The 21036-nt window shown below is 32.2% G+C and overlaps 1 protein-coding gene across 6 annotated transcripts; it reads right to left on the reverse strand.

The window, feature by feature from the left end:
- Positions 1 to 820: 820 nt before the first annotated feature.
- On the reverse strand, positions 821 to 18267 carry LOC110645267 (serine/threonine-protein kinase STY46). Of its 6 annotated transcripts, XM_058131146.1 has the most exons (17): positions 17784 to 17923; positions 17337 to 17486; positions 16954 to 17068; positions 15681 to 15790; positions 15359 to 15481; positions 14676 to 14742; positions 11154 to 11264; positions 10596 to 10646; positions 8742 to 8881; positions 8539 to 8646; positions 7737 to 7810; positions 6143 to 6318; positions 5180 to 5275; positions 3744 to 3824; positions 3577 to 3627; positions 1323 to 1463; positions 821 to 1255 (listed from the first exon to the last, which is right to left on the reverse strand). In XM_058131146.1, exons 2-17 carry the CDS (start codon positions 17372 to 17374, stop codon positions 1211 to 1213), a joined length of 1527 nt encoding a protein of 508 aa, XP_057987129.1. In that variant the 5' UTR covers positions 17375 to 17486; positions 17784 to 17923; the 3' UTR covers positions 821 to 1210. The 6 variants fall into 6 exon arrangements, 5 of the variants coding, with proteins under 5 accessions (XP_057987129.1, XP_057987127.1, XP_021654048.2 ...); XM_058131144.1 differs by lacking the exon at positions 17337 to 17486 and having other exon boundaries at positions 17784 to 18266; XM_021798356.2 differs by lacking the exon at positions 17337 to 17486 and having other exon boundaries at positions 15359 to 15478; positions 17784 to 18265.
- Between the last annotated feature and the right edge of the window lie 2769 nt (positions 18268 to 21036).

The raw sequence follows: 21036 nt of genomic DNA on the forward strand, positions 1-21036 counted from the left end.
TTTCTTCCAACACTCCGCGTCAATTGATAATGTTTTTTTTTTTTAATAAATAAAAAACAATATCAGCGACCGTGAGAATCAGCTATGTTATTTTCGGACTATAAATTACAATGTTAATCCATTGTTAAAATAATAAAGTCTAACTTATAACCAATGAACTGTAAATTTTTTAATTCAGTAATCAAAACCCTTGCTATTCATTGTATAATTCAACTAAAAAAAAGGGCAAAAGTTCCATTGGAGAATTGAGGCAAGATTAAAAACTCATTGACGTTAAGGTCCTTAGCGCTAGCTAACAAATGTGTCAATGTAGCTTCAATCATATCATGGAAAAAATTTCACTTAAATGCGAATTAATTGACATTGTCAATGCCCTATTCAACAAAAATGGCAGTCATTTTGAGGCAAAATAAGATTATAATAAATGCACAATAATAAATAATTTCATGTGGAATATCGTTTTTATTGGTAGATTATATATTCAACGCACAATACAATCCAGAAAACAAAAAGATTGTATCATAATTGCAAGTTTAAGTTAAAATTAACATTTTTCTATCGTTAACCCTTCTGATAATTAAATTAACCAACAGATTTAGGGTATTAGTCGCATCCCATATCTAGTAAACGAGCTCAACAGTGGCAAATTGGTTAACATTATAACCAAAATAATAATTCTTCACTAATGTCATTAATCTTATCAGCTTTTTTTATTTCAAATTCTCTGAAGAGGAAAGACACTGTCAAGGATTTTAAACTCTTATCAAATAGAAAATCCTATATCAAACAACAACAACAACAACAACAACAATAATAATAATAATAATAATAATAATAATAATAATAATAATAATAATAATAAACAACTTTGTCCTTGTTTATACAAAATGAAAGGGAAAACAATTCAGTGAACGAGCTGAAATTCAAAAGAAATTTAGTCACTATGGATGAAGTTAACCTACATGTCCCGCAAGTCAAAAGCTTTACAACCATGCATAGTAAAAGGGAACTCTATAAGAAACTGGTATTAGTGCCCAAAAAAATACAAATGATGGCACTCTTTGTTTCGTTAGCGTTGTAATGGACAGCATTTGTAAAATCTTTTTTCCCTCGGTATAAAAACTCTTGTTAACTATTTTGAAGAAACATGACAAAAAGAAGGCGTCAAAATATAACTGTTAGAATATTGCATACTGCACACAGCAATAGTTCAGCTGCCATTCACTGCATCTTTAGTTTCCTGGCACGTGAACACCTGGTTAGATGTATACTTAAATGAGATTTTGCAGGAGGGGAAATGGAGATTATTGAAGGAACTTTACCTGAACTTCCTGGAGAAGTATTTCAAGTTCAACTGTTATCTCAGAGAAGGGTGGTCGATTGGCAGGAGTTGTTTTCCAACATCTCTGCATCAAGTCTAGTAGCTTTGGGTGTGCATCCTGAGGGAGTTCTGGACGCAGCCCCTGGAATACAGAGTAAATGACATGAGGGATGCATTAAATACAGACCATAAAATACAATCTGGATGCAGCCCTGTGAAGAACAGTATGTTCCAAAATTCCAAAGGAAGACACTATTCTAGCAGCAGAAATAAAATTCCCATTTCTTATTTTCCCTAATTTTTGTTATGAAGGAATTTGGCATTCACTACTGGATATTAATCGATAAGACCAATAATGAGTGATTTTAAAACTATAGGACTTCATTTTAAAAAATTAACAATAAAAAGAACAAATATTTAGGACTTGAGTGCAAGGAACAAGTTTTAGGATAGCACATATAGCTATCCAATTTGAAAAGCAAAGATGACATTCAAATTAAGGGCTCTTGTTCAGTCTACAACTCTCCAAAATGTGAATTCTAACGACTACTTGCAAAAAGGCCTAACAAAGCTTTACCTTCTTATTGATGCACCAGGTACTGCAATTGGTCTCGCTTGTTTTTACCATGTGAGATAGCTTCAGCAATTGAGAACTGTATTGTTGGTCTTTTTGAGGAGAATATGGTATGTCAACAATTTTATAGATTTTTATTGGTTTAGAAAGGAGGGCTCATCTATGGAATTATGATTCTTACACAGTATTATGTAGCATTTGGAAGGAGAGGAATGCAGGATTTTTGAAAAATCAAAACTTTTCCTTTACTCCGTTGCGGGATAAGTTGATCTTCTCATCAGAATCACACTTCAAGGGCTTTAAAGAATGTATTCAAGTGCTATCCAGCTAGATTGAAGATCACTTGTACTGCTCTTTGTTGAGTTGGTTAGGCTAGGACTTTGTCTTCCAGACTTTAAATCTTCTGTTTTTCTATTTAATAGAATTTCTTATCAAAACAATTTAGCATGACTGGTCTGAATAGTTTTTAGGTTCTAAGAGAGAATACACTTATTATATACTGCACTTAGACCTGGCCATGGGCCGGAACCACCGGTTTCGGCTGAAAACGTTTCCAGGATTGTTCCAGTTCGGCTCCAATTTGGCCCTAGGTATTATCAAACTATAACAAATTTTTAAACATCATTTATTTAGTTTCTAATGTAAAAAACTAAAAAGACCCAAAAATAAACTCAATACAAATTTTAGAAAAAAAAAAGTAAAGTCTTTGTCAAAATTAACTACCTAATGCCTTTTTTTAAAAAAAAAAAAACAATTTAAATGAATTTGTATCTTATAAAATCAAACTCTTTAATCCTTCTATCAAAGAAAACATTAATTAATTTGTTTTAACTTTGAATATTTATAGTGTTTAGTCCGTGAAATTTAACTATCCATACTGTTTAGTCCCCGTAATTTTAACTATCCATACTATTTAATCCCTCAGATCAAGACTGAAGCAAGTTGACTAATGTTTTCTTTGATAGAATCCAACAAAATGATTACAGAGTTTGATTTTTAAAAATACATGATGTTTTAATTGGGTTTTAAAAGAATAGGGACTAAGTAGTTAATTTTGACAAACTACAAGGACCTGATAGTAATTTACCCAAGGAAAAAATGAAGTTCTTGAACTGGCTAGTTCCGGTCCTGCTTCAAGAGGGGGCCAAGCTGGTCCCAGTCCGATTCACAGGCTGAACCAGCCCTTGGCCCAGTCTAACTGCACTTGATACTGACATTATCAACCGTTTACCATATGATTGCAACAAAGAGAATTTGCAGTATCTAGCTTAAATGAATATATAAATAAATTCAGTAATTAGTCAAGACCATGATATAATGTTCACACTGGAATTTTGAAGCTCAGTCCAGAAACTAGATCTATCTGACAAATATGGATACATTGAAATGTTAACAAGTCACTGGCATGCATGCCAATACCAACTCATGAAGACAGCAAAGCAACTTTAATTTATGAGACTTAAATGTAAGCAACAACCTGTTACCCAATTCAATTGATGCAACACTATTTTGAGATCCACAAGCACTGGTAATTGCCATGTAAAAATGCAGGTGCAAATATAATATATTCCCACAATAAAAAGGGAAAAACAGCGTTGCCATGCACTTCTACAGACACAAATGCAATTCAAATTTCCCCATTAATATATTATGACATGAATAAATACATAGATGAGCAAACCTGTCTTACTCCCAGGGCAGCCTGTAGCGGAGTCATGGTATCATATGGCACCTGGAATGCCAGTAAAAATGCCAAGTAAGAATTACCTTCGCAACATTAGTGCCATTATTTCTAAGAGATTAAATCTTTTGCAGAGGCACAAAGCTGGGTCAGACTTTAGGAAATACCTTGGCTGTTACCAGCTCCCACAGTACAATAGCAAAACTGAATATATCTGCTTTTTGATCATATGGTTGATGGTTTATAACCTAGCAACATCCAGATTAGACATAAGCAACCAAATTAGAATGCAAATGGAAAAGGTACACTAATTTCTTTTTGAGCAAATTATAAAAAAGCACAAACTTGGCAAATTTTACTCACATTTCGGTCCTTGAGTTTTCAAAAAGAGAGAGAGAAAAAAAACCCTAATTTTCAGTCCCTAAAAGGTTAAATGTCAGGATCATAATGTTGTTTCTTCCAAAAGCTGAGGAACTAAAGTGTATATTTTTCTGAAAGTCAAGGACTATTTAATCCACTTTTGGAAAAGCAAGGATGCAAGTGCAAATTTTTTTCAATATTGTGAGGGTTCTTGTAATTTACTCAAAAAAAAAAAAAAGTAAAATCAACGAAAAACAGAGATCACAAGATTGAGGTTTCATTTGCCTCGACAAAGAACAGAACACTGAAAATGCGGCAAATCAATACTGTTGGACAATATTGAACTATAAGAATCATAATTGCCTATTTAACAATAGCAAAAACATGCAAAAGTTAGATTAGTGCTGCAATAGATATGATCCTCTAAAATTCACTTCTCAACACTGTGGTGTGTGCACAAACATACAGACTCCCAATAGCAAAATAAATCCCAATTAATTCACTAAGCACAGTGATTATTCCCAAAATCCCACAGGTTAAATCTTCTGTTCCTCTCCAATTATTACTCCTTTTATGTTTATTATTATTCTCAGATTTACTATTTTCCTTTCTAGTACTAATTATGAATTAAAATCAATCAAGTAAAAATAAAATACACAAAAGAATTAAACCAAAGAATAAACAATTGCATTAATAAAGAAAAATAATTCAGAGTTATGGCATTGGAACATATACCAAACTACATTAGGTACCCTAGCTAAGAAATTGAGTTCCCCATAACAATAAAATCAAGCACAAGTTCACTTGAAATAAAATCCATAGTCATCCTAACACTGAAAAAAAATTTCTAGTAAAAAACAGGAGAAAGGAAATAAAAACTCTGGAACAGTCTCTGAGGTGATGAACTCTCTTCAATCTCTCCTTGCTTGTATCCCAACTTCAATGGTGTCCTTTGGAGCTAATTTTAGTTTTTAGTTAAATTTATTTTTTTTCATCTCTCAATAAATTCGATCATTCAGATATTAGTAAGGTTGGTGTGTATTTTTGGTACTTAAACTCAATCCTCGAGTGATCGACATCTTATTAATCACTGTATTACTTGAGCAATTTCGCACGCCACGCCTATGAAATAGACTATCAAGTTTTTGGCGACAAATACTTAGAACTCAGTAAGGTTCCATCTATCTCTAAAAGTAAGTAGCTGAAGAGAGAAATTAACAAAGCAAAACTAAAAGATTCAAACCTCAGGTGCCATCCATCTGTATGTTCCGGTCTCTGCCGTCATCACACCCTCTTGATTCTGGAACCGAGCAACTCCAAAATCTGCCACTTTAACAACCTTGAGACAAAAACATGCATATTTCTCATTATGATAAAGATGTGAACCTATTCCCCTTCTTTTTTTCTTTAATATTTTAAGTAGTTAAAATAAAATTACACAAACACACACACACACACACAGATCCTGAACTCCGCAATGTTTAACATTTTAACAGTAAGTATTCAAACTTGATTAAAACACTTATCCATAGAACTAAAAGTTATATGCACCGCATAAAAACTAGTAACAAATCCAACAATCTCATCCAATCAAGCCAGGAGATGAAGGCAATTAATGGTTTCCTACAGTGAATTAAAAAAAAAAAATAATCCCATGATATTTTGCATGCTAGAGGAATAGAGTATGCCTTTTTCCTATTTCCAATAAATGGCATATTATCAGGAAAAACATCTTCAACCACTAGTCACAAGAGAAGCTATAAGATCCAAGGGCTGGTTATGGTGTAAGAACCATGGGCTGTAGGCTGTTGCTCCTCCCACAAAGAAATTAGCCACTCTATTGAAGCTAAGGCTGGCGTAAACCCATTAAGATCCACAATTTTTCAACAGTAAATAATTCAATTCTTTTCTTCATAGGTCAGATTTAAAATCTATGCCCATCTCCCTCTATCCATTTAACACTTCACTTAGAGCTCAAGGGAAAAAGCTACTCTTCCAAATAACATTAAATAACTTTACAGAAACATTTATCTAAAAGAAAGTACTATTCCAAATATCATAATTGAGTCTATTTGTTTGAGTTCTATAATATTTCCCAACTTCTAGAATGCAAGAACAACAAAATGATAAACTATGATTGATTTATATAATTTGGAACGCCCACAAACATGATCTGTATCCCGTCAATTATAATGAAAATCCTTACCTTGTGAGTGTCCATTAACAAATTTGCTGTCTTCAGATCCCTGTGAATTATATTGTTTTGATGCAAATATTCCATTCCTCGGGAAACATCTATTGCAAACTTCAACAACTGAGGAAGCTTCAATAAATTATGGTTCTTATGCAAGTAATCATAGAGACTTCCACCTGGCATATACTCTGCACACGAGAATATGAAACAAGAAATAATAAACAGAAGATAGATAGACATACATGGTATGAAATATGTTCGAAGTTAATCATCCCAAAATTCAGTCTAAAAGCCTATTAGTTTTCTTTGGAACAGGAATTCCATTAATTGGAATCAGTAGACACTCCTGCCTTTTCAGCATGTTCTCATGATCCATACACAACAGAAATCTGTTAATCTGTTATGAAACATGCATTTATTCAACCAGATTAAAGTCAAACAACTACCTTAATTCAGATCATTGTAAACTACAAACAAGGAATTATAGAAAAAATAAATAAAAGAAGGGAAATCCCTAAAAGAAGTTCAATTATAGGATACATCAGCATAAACTCAAGTTAGGTACTTTGCATTGCAAGTCCTAGTGGTTGTATATCTTCTTGTTCTCCAAAGGATGCGCATGTAGATAGGGGTGTAGATGAATCGAACCGAGCCTGAGCTTTGAAGAGCTCGGGCTTGGCTTGTCAAGATTTTCTGAGCCTGAGCTTTGAAGAGCTCGGGCTTGGCTTGTCAAGATTTTCTCAAGCTCGACCGTGCTCAGCTTGTTTTAAGCTCAAGCTTGGCTAGTTTAGAAAACAAGCCAAGCCTCGAACAACACAACAACTCTAGTGAGCTTTAGGTTTAGGGTTATGAAGTTCCTAGTGGTTTCTCCAAAGGATGCGCATGTAGATAGGGGTGTAGATGAATCAAACCGAGCCTGAGCTTTGAAGAGCTCGGGCTTGGCTTGTCAAGATTTTCTCAAGCTCGACCGTGCTCGGCTTGTTTTAAGCTCAAGCTCGGCTAGTTTAGAAAACAAGCCAAGCCTCGAACAACACAACTACTCTAGTGAGCTTTAGGTTTAGGGTTATGAAGTTCCTAGTGGTTGTATATCTTCTTGTTCTCCAAAGGATGCGCATGTAGATAGGGGTGTAGATGAATCGAACCGAGCCTGAGCTTTGAGGAGCTCGGGCTTGGCTTGTCAAGATTTTCTCAAGCTCGACCGTGCTCGGCTTGTTTTAAGCTCAAGCTCGGCTAGTTTAGAAAACAAGCCAAGCCTCGAACAACACAACAAAGCCTCGAACAACACAACAACTCTAGTGAGCTTTAGGTTTAGGGTTATAAAGTTCAAAACCACATAATTTTTATCAAACAAGAGAAAATAAGCTTAAAACTAAATAATTTTAGTTAAACGAGCCACTTTACAAGCTTGTTCACAAGCTGGCTCTTGAACCTATAAAATAAGTGAGCTCGCGACCCTTAATGAACCAAAAAGAAATAAGCTTTAGACTCGAGCTCGGCTCGTTTAGTCAATGGATAGAATAAAGACAAGCTGAACTTTTATAGAGCCAAGCCTCAAATAGTTCATGAGCAGCTTGTAAATCAAAAGTGGGAGGCAGGGGAAATCTACCTGTTACTATGCACAAATGTGGAGACTGTGTACATGCACCAATAAAACGAACGACATTTCTATGTTGGACTTGCCTGCATCAAGTGAAACATAAACCAAATAATAATAAGGTAATTAACTAGAAAAGTCATCCAGATGCAAATATAGAACTAAAAATATTACCAACTAGACCAAAAATAAAATGCTTACAATTATGGCAATGTAACAATCATGGGTTTACATAATTTATCATTGTGATTTCTATGCATACAAAATATTAAGAGAAATTTATTCAAACCTGATGTATTCTCTTATTTTCCATCCAATATTATCAGCAAAAAATAGCATGCCCAGCTAGGGACACGGAATTAAATGCCAATGCACATTTATCTATGAGTTTAGCAAGTACTAAAGAAAATTAAAATGACAAAGACAAAAGTTGAAAATTGGTCTGCCCGCGCAGTGGCAGAGGATGAGTATCAAAATTGAATGATTGACTGACACATAAACATCTTGGATGCACCAACCTCTTATTTCAACTACCATGGCATTCATCAAGGACAACATGCAAGACATACATGGGATTTTGTGCTCAACAACTGAATCCTGTGAGTAAACAGTTCATTACAGCAAACTTCCAGTAACTTCATTTCCTTCATATTTCAAGTAACCTTGATTAGAAGCATCTTCATAATTCAGGAAGCTAGGGTATGCAAAAATGACATAATTAAGATGGGAAGATAATTGTTCACATTTTAACATTTTCAAATTAGCAAGACCAAATTCCAGCAGGGATGTTCAAACATTTTAGATTACTATTCACCTTAAAATTGCAACTTCTTGAGCAAACTCCTCTTCTTGTGTATCATTTAAATGCTCAGATCTTAGAATTTTAACAGCAACATCCTGACCAAGGTAAACTCCATGATACCTTCACACAAAACAGAAGATGAAGGATCAGCAACAGAAAGGACAACAAGAAGAAAAGTTTATTGGAAGTAGCAAATCTAAAAAGGCTTAACTCACAGATCTCCACAAGATCCAGATGCAATTCTTTCCCCTATCTTCAATAATCGTCGATCTATTTCCCAATCTCCAGATTTTGCTTGAGCTGCTGAAGTTTTACCCGCAGCTGAATGAGAATGTGAAGAACCAGACCAAGACCCCTATATTTTCAGAGAGGATATTCAAAAAAGGTTTTTGCAGGTATTCCTTTTATACTCAAACAACGAAGAAACTGCCACAACTAGAAAAGGACAAAACAAGTTACAGTTTAAAAAAGCTCCAAGTCAAATGTATACCAAAACCAAGGCCAATTACTAAAGAAAAGTTAAATGTTGAGACTATGAGATAAGATCCAGTCATTAGCTCGCAAATTTTGCAAAATTAATTTAAATTTTCCATGGATATGTATCCGGGTTTCAACTTGCTTCAGCAATTGAGGCTAGCAAGCAACTGCCAGGGGCAAACAGCTTCTCTATACTTTTCATTATGGTAACCAGCTGAATTTCTTATCCACAAACTATTAACGAAAGGAAGTTTGTCATCAAGCTGTCAAGATGCAGTTTTATTAAGAAGCTAGTTTGTTCCATCTTGAATGAAGATGCTACTTCTTAATTAGAGAACTGAGAGGGACTGTAAAACAAGCTTTTCATGTACAGCTGGCACAAAGCAAGACATATGAAAGGTCAGAAATTTAATGATTTTATTTCTAGAAGGAAATTTAAGTGCAGATATGTAGAAGTAGAACAACCATAATAGATATATAAGCTTCATAAGGTGTCTCAACAGTGTGAATATTGAGTAAAGCTACCATCAACAAACATGTGTAGCTTGAAGACAAGACAATATTTAGACTTCGTGGCCAACAAGGGATACTGAAAGTTACCACAATTAATTTATAGCTATATGACAACAGTTCTCCAGAGCAGCCTGCTCTAATGATATCTACATTCACTTTCCATTCAAATAACATTAATGCTAGCTAGCTTAACTGTTGAAGGATGAAAATTGCAGTACTAAATTATTTATGGATTTTAATATATCTCAAGCACATGCACCCAGGCATAGTCAAGAAAAAAAAATGCTTTAAAAGGAATGTGCTTGGAAATGAAGTTAAAAAGAAGAATGACTCGTTAACGCCTCCACAAATTTTTTTAAAGGTCTGTATACAGCAAATAGCGTTTCCATGCATCTTCCCTTTTTATTTTAGAATCTTCTCTTTTCTTCCCCTTTTATCAAATGGCTAAGCTACACAAGGGAAACACTTTCCCTCCCTTAACCCTGTTATGACTAGGGGGAAGCCCAAAACAAGGGAGATTTCGCACAGCCTGTGCGAGATCCATATGTGTGCGTGGTGTGTGTGTTTTCACACCACAGTCAACCAAAAGCCTTAAGGCAACAGTTCTATCAATTTTTCCCACATGTAAATTCCTTACTTTGGCCTCTTTCTAATGTGAGATTCAATAACATTACCTTTCATCTGCTATCCAACAAATGTCCACCAGCCTTCCCCAAACCTTCTCCCCCCATCCCCCACCCCCACAAAAATAAATAAATAAATCTCAGGTGTAAAAGAGATCTATCTGAAGTTGATATCATGCAACATCACCAACTCCAACAACTAACACCGACAAGCATGTTATCTTTCATTACCAACGGCAGCTAAATGTTCTCTCAAATTTGTGTGATTTATTCCAGATGATAATCGTAATAGCAATAGCTAAAAATTAATTGTGAAACCAGTTCCTAAGATCTAAGAAAGCATTCTCTTATTTTTCTGACATTGACTAGCTTCTTAACTTCTTTACAAAAACAGCATGATTAAACAAAATAGAGATTAACAGCCAAACAATAAAAATATAATGAGACAGACTTTACCTCACTTCTAGCAATTGCTTTTTCCATAGCCTTATACAAACCATCTGTATCCTGGCCACAACATTGCAAAGTCAGCAACATTTGGACTCAGCATAGATCCCTGTCATAAAGAAATATAATCACAATGCTCCTTAATATAATATAAGGCCATTGTCCTGGGACAAAGATTTTTTTCCCAACAAACCAATTTGACAGAGTTTAAGATAACAAATGAAACCGGACTGGAAATTCATTGAATGCAAGTTAATTCAAATTCATAATTTGTTTCAGTGAATTTCAGTCACAAGCACATGCAAGAAAACACAAATTTGCAAAGAATAAAAGTCATCACTACAATGATACATCATTCAGGAAATCTCGCACAGTGACCACGACTACTACAAAGAAGACATCCAATAGGATAACATATCAAGAAGATTTTTGGGTAGTAACAATAAATTATACTGTGTAAGAATAAAACTGTAGGAGAAGTGGTTTCCCAGACAACAATAACATATAAACTTCAAAATTACAAAGGTAAATTGAATAACAACAAAGAAATTATTAAGTAATAAATACCTCATTAGGCCATCCATCCACCACAAATACATCCAAGGAGTAACCATCAGTTGTTGAGAACACATGTGCTTCACGGATATTAAGTCCTATATCTGAAAGCAAAGCAGAAAGCTAGAAGAAAACAACAGCTCGTCAGAAGAAATTCAAAGTTCTTGATTCAAGCATCATACTTAATCAAGTCTCATTGTACAATTTCATCATGGTTTCACATATTACCTTAATTCGTTTACATTGTTTCAAATGCACTTCACATCCTTCAATTTTTATTGAAGGAAGAATGGCTAAATTGACCCTAAATTGTAGGGCAAATTCCCATTGGCCAAAAATCCTCAATTTAGCCTAATTAGGACAGCTTTCATTTAATGTTCAATGTAGCCCAATGTCTGACAGACATAATAAAATATTCCCATTTATATTATTTAATAATTTTATCTTTTAATAAATTTTTAAAATAAAAAATTACTTTTAAAATTTTTTAAATTTTTTTGTGTTAGCAAATTATACCAAAATCATAGAACAAATTTTAAAAAATAATGGCTGAATTGCAAATTCGCCATTCTTAATCTACAACCCTAGATTACGCAAAAATCTCTTCCCTCTCCCTCCTCATTCCATATCCCTCACCATTATTGCTATCACATCTCTTCAACCAAAATATTTTAAGAGTATGCATTGAAGGACCCAGCCAGAAACTGCTATTAAAACATATAACCATATCATAACATTTTCATAGCTCTTGGTTTTAACTTCAGAGATAATAAAGGCAGATTACTTGGCCTCTAAAGTTTTTAAAAAGGGGTGGGGGTGGTTGTGAGGGGGGAAAAAAGCATTATAATGCCTAAGCAAGTTCATACAAATCTTGCAAGCGACTTCACATATTTCACAGAGGACATGCCACATCCACCCTTTTATCACCTATGAAGCATGGAAACGCCTATCACTAGCGTTTCCAAGTGTCGGAAACGTTTCCGTCCTGGAAACAGTGGGACACGGCCTTGAAACGTTTCGGGGCCGTGTCCAGGGCCGTGTCCGGAAAATCCAAAAAACGGAAACACGTTTCCCATTAGGAAACGAGTTTCTCCAAAAAATAAAAGGAAATTGCAGCAGGAGGAGAAGAGGACCCAACTCTTTTTTACTGTTTCATTTCCCATCAGCAAGCAACCAGGCCAACAAAATTTACCAAATCAACAAACCAAATCCTTTTTTTTTCTTTTCATTACACAATAATACAAAATGTAATAAAAAAGATCAAGGCAAAGCAAAAGCACAGAAATTGAATTAGAAGAAAGAAAACTTTAGATTAACTAGGCAAAAGTTCAAACAATGACTCACTTGGAAGAAAAGAGATTAGATTGAAAAGACAAATTAGAAATGGAGGTTATGAGATCTGAAAAAGTTGAAAGGCAATTAAGGAGAAAGAGAGAGGGAGATTAGGGTTTGATAGAATGGAACCAAAAAAGATGATAAAAAGCTGATAATAGGTGGAAAAGAAGAGTATTAGAGATAGAGCATGAGAATGAGAAGAACGGGAGGCTGGCTTTTAAGGTTGTGTCGCACATGGCCAGAAAACAAATGCTAAAAATGCTAACTTTTAAGGAGAGAGACAGAGAGAGACAGAGAGAGAGAGAGAGAGAGAGAGAAATGAGAGGCTGGCTTTTAAATTGAAAATTTTTATTGTAATTTTTATCTTAATATTTTTACTCTTTACTTTATTTTTTGAATTGATTTTAATTGAGATGTAAACTCAAATTTTAATATCTTTAATATACTACTTTTTTTAATAATTATACAGGAGGAGGGAGTTTAAAACAAATAATTATTTTTATAATTTTTAATAGATTATTGATTTTATATATATATCCCTAAATTTTTTATATTTACGCGTTTCCCCCGCATTTTCGTTTCCTATATTTTTGAAAATGCCATTTTCCAGTGTCTGTTTTCACGTTTCCCCGTGTCCACGTTTCTGTTTCCGTACTACATAGTTTATCACTTTAGGCTTCAGATAAAGTTTGAAATGCTAACAATACATTGAACACCACTAAAACAACAACTAAGCCTTCATCTCAAACTAATTGGGATCGCCTACATGGATTTTTTTCGTCATTCAGTTCTATTTGAAACCAATTCCACATCATTATCCAAAAAATTGTAAAACTTTTAATACTTCCCTCCACATCATTTCAGGTCTCCCCCTTTCTTCTCTGACTCATTCCACCATTAACTTTTCACACTTTCATACTAGGACATTCAAGACTCTACGTTGGTTATGACCAAACCATCTTAATTGATCCTCCTTAGAGGGCCCAACATTCACTCCCATACAATACAACTAGCTTAACCACAATTCTATAGAACTTACTTTTCACTTTTTCAAGGATCCTACAGTCGCATAGCACACCCATCGCACTCCATTTCTTCCATCATTCTATTGATCTTATGAGTTACATCCTCATCTATTATCTCATTCTTCTAGACGATAGAAATACTTCTATTAGTTGAATTTTAGCACCAAAACTTCACCTCCCCTCTATTCCTTCTATGAGAGCTAAACTCACAATGCATATATTTAATCTATCTTCTACTTCGCTTAAAACCCCTACTCTCAAGTGTATAATTCTAACTTTTGATAACTACTTCAGTAGTTTCATTTACTAAGAAAACATCATCTGCAAATAACATGCGTCGTAGGACATTATCTTAAATATGACTAATTAGCTCATCCATAATTAAGGTAAACAAGCACGGACTCCAAGCCAATCCTAACGTAAACCCACTATTACGTAGAACTCGTCCATATCCCCTCCCACTGTTCTTACACTTATAATCGCCCCCCATACATGTTTTTAATGACATTTATACATTTGAGATTGACTCCTTTCTTTTCTAGCACCCACCCAAAAAACTCCCCTCGATATTTTATCATATGCCTTTTCTATATCAATGAATACCAAACGGAGATTCTTCTTCCTCACCCTATAAATTTTCATTAATTTTCTTAACAAAAAGAAAGGCTCTATTGTAAATCTACCAAGCATAAAGCCAAATTAGTTCTCTAATACCTTAGCATTGTCCCAAACAAACTGCATCTAGTGCCAATGGAGAATATCAAGCAGACTGCTCAGGTGAAAGTATTGTGCCCAAAAGTGAGTATTAAAGCCATCAGCAAATAAAAGAAGATCAAACACCCATAACATCCAAATCCAATAATGCTCTCAGTAACTTAATTAGTAATGATATATAAAACTAGGACAATCAAATAGCAAAATGTGCTCAACACTCTAATTATTGGCACAACTTATTATTGGCTTGCAAATATAGGAAAAAGAAATGTTGAGTTTAAAAAAAAAAAAAAAAACCTCAATCCCAATTCTATTTGCTGTTTGTATTTTACTAAGTGAAATGTTACCAATTACCAAATCCCAAAGAATTGCAGTAAAAAAAATCATTCATTTGACAGTGCTTGGTAGCTTAAGGCCATGTCAATTTACAAGCAATGAGCATAGTTCCTCCCAAACATACCTGGCTAAGGAGCTTTGGCTTGTCAATGGTAGAAAAAATTACTTCATGAACATGTACAAGTTCTTGCCTGGATTAAATTTCCAAACAAACAACTTAGTTCCCATGCATATATGACAAATGCAAGATCTAGTAGTAATAGAACAAATCTGATTTCTTTAAATACATATGCATCCAATTCATGTTAATTTATGCAATTTCAGAAATATCTCAAGCCAAACTACAAATAATTAAAGAAAAGTCATATATGTACAAATTCACACGTGACATTTTATGTAATTTCAAAAATATCTCAAATAAAAAAAGAAATTAGATTTGTTATGGTTAAAAGCTGTACTTCTTAAGTCCTAAAGAGTTTTCTTTTTCCTTTCTAATAAAAGGGTTAAGAAAAAAACTTATTGGGATAAAACTCATACTTTCTTCTTTTTTCCTAAAATTCAGAACTTCACAATCATATTGGGATTATAACATGGCAAAAAAGAACATATTGGGATTACAACAGCCAAAAAAACTCAAAATCATAGATGACATGCATTGTGAACTCACTACAATCAAGTTAACTTCATTCCTATTCCTAAAGTACAAAAATCTTCCTCATTCATAACTAACAAATAGCAATCATCTTTTGTATCCTTTAAAAATAAAAATGTAGCATGAGAATTACTGATGAAGTGTCATTGAGGTACCTTCTAGAAGCATTCTCTCTATGATATGTTTCCTCCATGCCTTTGTAATCCTTTTTAACATCCAAATTTAGATGCTCGAGCTTAGAGCAGGGCTCAAAGTCAATTGCACAGTCCTTGATTCTACTTACAGAAATGACAACAACAACAAAAAATAGAGAAGATACAATGACAAATCAACAACTTGAAGTAAACTGAAATTTTATCAACAATAATATGGCACAAAGACTAATATTGTCATCATAACATGCAAATTTGCTCACTTAAAGTGAAAAAGGTTCATAAATATGCACAAATTAAGATCAATCTTAATAAAATACATTACTTCTTATTTGATGGCACAACTCCATTGTCTGCATTAAAATCTGGCCTCTCAGTGGAAATAATATTCGTAAATTGTAGGTCATCACCATCATCTGTTCTGGTGCAATGGTTCTGCCCAGCACCAAAAAGGGGAAAGTAAAAAAGGAAAGCAACGAATGTTAGCTGCATAGCTTATACAGAATAGCAAGTTAAGATCACAAGCAATGTGATTCTAGTTTAAGTCATACGATTCTTCAAATCTAAATATATTTTTGAACTTGATCTCTAACCATTTAACAACCCTGAGAACACATTCTATTAAGGCAAAAAGAATTTAAGTCTGAAAAGTAAGAGGCCTGAGTGATTTAAAGAGCTAAATGAAATCACAATTTAGAGCCAATCCACTCAAATGGGAGAAAAGTGAGGAAAAGAAAGAAAAAGATAAATAAAATTGAAAAGCTTTTAAAGAAGCTTGCTGAAAACAAGTTTAGTTTGCCAACCAATTAAAAAAGATACAGTTTGAATTGACAAAAGTAAGGAATGGGGAAATTAGGAGCTTGAAAAGTATGCAAGGAAATGGTCTTCGGCACAAAGGGAGCCCAATAGCATTAAGATATTAGGTAACCTATAAATAAGAGAACATTATAAGTAAAACACTATGTTGCTATTTAGTGAAAGCAAGATTTTCTTACTAATAATTTAGAGTTGAACGGATAGCTTTCAAAATAAAAAAGCCTAACATGTAAAATTTCCCCTAAACTAATTGGAGAAAGTCTATTACACCCTAACCTTCTATTTCAACCTATTATGCACCCTTCAAAAAATCATATGATTATCGATTTCAAGCCCAGATTCTTCCTCAGCCTCACTCAAATTGATATTTGCCATTTTCCCAATATTCACAAGAACAAAATTCTCTTATCTTCAACGGTACAAATATCGAGAACAAAGTATACGAGAAGGAGAGCTCCAAGATACTACATAAAGACTTCTGATCTTGAAATCAAACCAAAAAAAATTAAATTGATTGAGGATATGATTTTTTCCCCTCTTGTAGAAGCAAGGAAAACTCCAATCCATTTGTTCTACTCGGATTAAATATTTTTCATCCAACTTTTCTGTCTTATCATGCCCTGTATATACTACTCAATGAAAGCCAAATCAAGCTAGAAATTCTAGTAATTGGCTTTCATGCCAAAAAAATCCAAGGAAAAGAATTAGGCCTTCTAAAACAAACTCAAGTCAGCAACAAAAGTACAAAAACTTAGCTACTAGGCCAAATAGAGGGATAGTACCTCCAAGAAACGAATATGATAAACCGGGCGTTTCTCTGGATCTTTTGCTGATGTAAGAAGTCTTTGGTGTAACAGAACATCCTCCGCTCTATCCATGTTGACGTCAAGTAAATAACTGATATGAAATAACTCAAAAGCAATTTCATCAAGCCCATGAGAGAATAGAGATCGTCCATTCCAGCCATGTGCACAAAAAAAGAATGATGTAAGCACAAAGATGAACACAAATAAGCAATTAAGCAAATATTAGAGAAAGATAATAAAGGCAAGAAAACCTTTGGATCAAATCTTGCTTTCTATTTATAAAACTGAATAAGTACAAAAGATTTAGGCCTTTTTTTTTTTTTTGTCAAGGGTATTCTGAAGTGCTAAAGACAGCCTACCTTCTTGAAACATTGATAAATTGTCTTTCCGATTTCATTTTCCTCTGCTGAATAATTATCAGTCCTTATGTAAACCCAAAAACTTAGAATTAAATTCCCAACCAAAACAATAAACACCATAGTCCCGTTTTCAGCAAAAGTTTGCGAATCCTGCATCAGTTTTAGCAACTCCAAGCTAATGCGTATTTTCAAAATATAAAGAAATTCAAAAATTGAAATGCCAAGATTAGAAAGGGAAAAAAAAAAAGTTTAAAACAAAACTAACCAGTCACACAAGCACATTCCAGTTCTCTACATATGCAACTATAACCGATTCAAACAGTGTTTGCAACGCGAATTTTCAAAAACACTGGATTCTCTCCCCACTCCAAAGCCAGAAAAGCATACAAAAAGACATGCAAATATACATTTATGCACAAAAATCAAAGTTAAAATGAGAAGAAAAACCTAGAAGGCAAGCGATTAAAGTGAGCATCAAGATGCTCACGAAACAAAGGATTAGAAACAGCTTCCTCGTGTCCAATCTGCATCAAGCGGTCATACACATCGTTCCTCACATCACAGTTATTGAAGCTCCCAAAGCTCCTCGGCGGCGAAGAGCTCTCGCCAACACCTTCGGTCCAATCCATTCGATTTCCTCTCTTCTTTTCCGCTACTAGCAACCTCCACCTGCCTCCATGAGAGAGAAAGTGAAGGAAAATGGAAAGAAAATAGAGGACAACTTTGATCAGCTGAGGATCTTTGACTGTAGGTAGAATCTACAAGGACAAAGCAAATTGGGAGTTTTGAAGGTAAATGAAGGGCAATTTTGTCCTAAATGAAAAACTGTAGCAGAGTACGGTGAATCTACGAGTTCTAGAGCTTTTCTTCTTTATATGTTTGAACAGAGACACCATGTCGGTTTTCGTCTTTGCATTTCTATTTTCTTCTATCCTTTTAAAAGCCAGATGGATAGAGTTGTTAGTTTGGTGTGTCAGAATTGAATGTCTAAAATGCCCTCCGTAATTTTGTGAATTTACTTCGTTTGGAATGAAATCACCCAAAAAGGTTTTTTGGTACTAAAAAGGAAAACCAGCTATAATTATACTGCCCACGCCATCCGCATTCAGAATTTGAGAAAATGATAACGTAACATAATGGTTAGAGTATCAAATGACAGGCGTCGGAGGATTTTATAATTATTTCACGTTTTGGGTTTTTCATAAATATATATGCTTTTTATTAGATAGCGATATGAAATACACTTGTTTTACTTTTTTAAATATTTTTATTTATTTAAATATTATTTATTACCAATTTTATGATGCTTTTTATAATTTTATATTTTTCTTTTAAATTTAATTATTTTTAATTATAATAAAAAAAATGTTAAATTTAAAATATCCAATATACTCGAGTTGAATTTTTACTTTAAATGATATTATGTTTGAATTATTCAATTTTAATTAAAATATTAAATTCATTCAAAAAATAACAAACTAGATTTATAATTTAAAAAAAAAAAAGATAAAGCTTGATATTAAGCTTGAGCTCTTTCTTTTATCAATTTATATATGATTTTTTTTCATAAAAAATGATATTAAAATTTTGTTTGAAATAAATGTGTGAGGTGAAAGAAAATATATGATAAAATTTTCTTTAATTATTTATTTCATTTTGTTTAAATTTCAAGATAGTGAAAAATTAAAAAAAAATAATTTTCTTTTTTTTCAAATTGAAGAAATTCGGTAAATTAGATAGATTAAAAAATATATAATTATTAATTACTCCCTCAATCCCATTATAACAATTTTTTATATATTTATATAAGAATTAAGAAATTAATTAGATAACTTTAATTTTATAAAAAATAATAATAATCGACTAAAATACCTTTTAATTTCGTTGAATTATAAAAAAGTGTTAAGAAAAAAATAAATAAATTGGACATAATAATAAATTAAGGTAAAGTTAATAAAAAATAATTAATACTTGTTTAAATTTTCAAAATAATAAATAAAGTGGAATAAAAATTTTATCTAAATTATTTAGAAAATATTAATAAATTTTAATTTAGTAATATTAAATCTACCTTTAAAATTATAAATTCTTAAATTTGAGCTCTAATAAGAGCTGATTATATAAAAATATTTATAGTTATTTTCTTTTTTATTATCGTTATTATTCAACAAACTATTTCCAAATAAGAAAATTTGCTTTTTTTTATTAGATGTTTCATTTATTATTTTTTTATAAGAAAATTTCCTAATATTTAGTCACATCGACGATGTGGTTAAATTGGATTGATTAGTCGGTTCCCAAACTCGTGGGTTGTTTCACAAGAATAAACAATTAAAGCAGGAAGTATAAAATTAGTTGAATTGATAGATTCCCGTGGAATCCTCCACTTTTAAACAAGGAATATACCATCTCTTGAATTTGTCCACTAGCTCACACTCACACTCTTCTTTTTATTTAGCATTTATAATTAAAAATATTATGAATCAATTTTATATGTAAAAAAAATTAAAATTTTAAAATAATTTTTTAAAATATATTTTTCAAATTAATTTAATACATTTAAAATAAATAATTATAAAATATTTTTTAATATGATCAAATTTTAATTAATAAAAAATTTTATTTTTACCGATTACACTAATTCTTTTTGGGGCACTCACTTTTCTCCCTCTTAAAAGCCTACTAATTCACACCTTTTTTTGGAATAAATTAAAGCATTAGGCATGCCAGGATACATTCTACTTTAATTCAGGGCATAATCTTTAGACTTTTTTTTTTTTCCTCTAAAAAAATTTATACTCAAATAAATCATGTGGATTATATAACATGATTCTTCAAAAAAAATAAAAATTTATTATATATATGAATGTAAATTTTATTTTCCCACATTATTTTTTAATAATAATCTATTTCATAAATATGAAAAAATCAAATCATATTAATAAATTTGAAACTGAAGCTCCTTTGCTCCCAACATTTTTTAAATAATAAAAAAATTAATTTATTATGGCTCCATTGGTTAATTTTATTTTTAATATTATTTTTTATAATACAATAAATGTTAAAATTAATATAAAAAATTTTATAATAACAATAATTTTGTTCCCTATAAAGTTAATATACAGTAGCAAACGTATAATGATAAATAAAAAATACACTAATAATAATTATTATTATTAAAAATTTTTATAATAATAATTATTATTGTCAATAACTTTTTTTTCAATAACCACAATTTTATTATAAAATATCTATAGCCACAATTTTATAATAGAAATACGCAATAATTTATATATTATTATCATAAACTTATAATAACAAATTTTATATACAGCGAATACAAATACGTATTTCAATTTATTAAATATGGTAAATATTTATAAGAAAGAGAAGATTGATCCAATTATTCCAATCCCTAATTTATTGTATAAATCATAATCATTTTGGTTTTTAATAACAAAAATAAAAGATGAGAAAATTATGAAATTTGCTGAGAAGAAAATAAATATTTTTTATAATTAATAAGATCCTAATGTTAATAAGCATAATAATATAGAAAAAAAGCATGTTGAGTAGTGAATGCTACTATTAATAAATTTCATTAGTCTTTATCATTAGTATTTAAAGGTCTTATTGCTTTCTCTTGAAGTACTATTATTGAACTAGTCTTTTTTCTTGGCAAATTACCTACTTGACAAAC

Source organism: Hevea brasiliensis, chromosome 12 (assembly GCF_030052815.1).
Source record: "Hevea brasiliensis isolate MT/VB/25A 57/8 chromosome 12, ASM3005281v1, whole genome shotgun sequence".
NCBI lineage: Eukaryota > Viridiplantae > Streptophyta > Magnoliopsida > Malpighiales > Euphorbiaceae > Hevea > Hevea brasiliensis.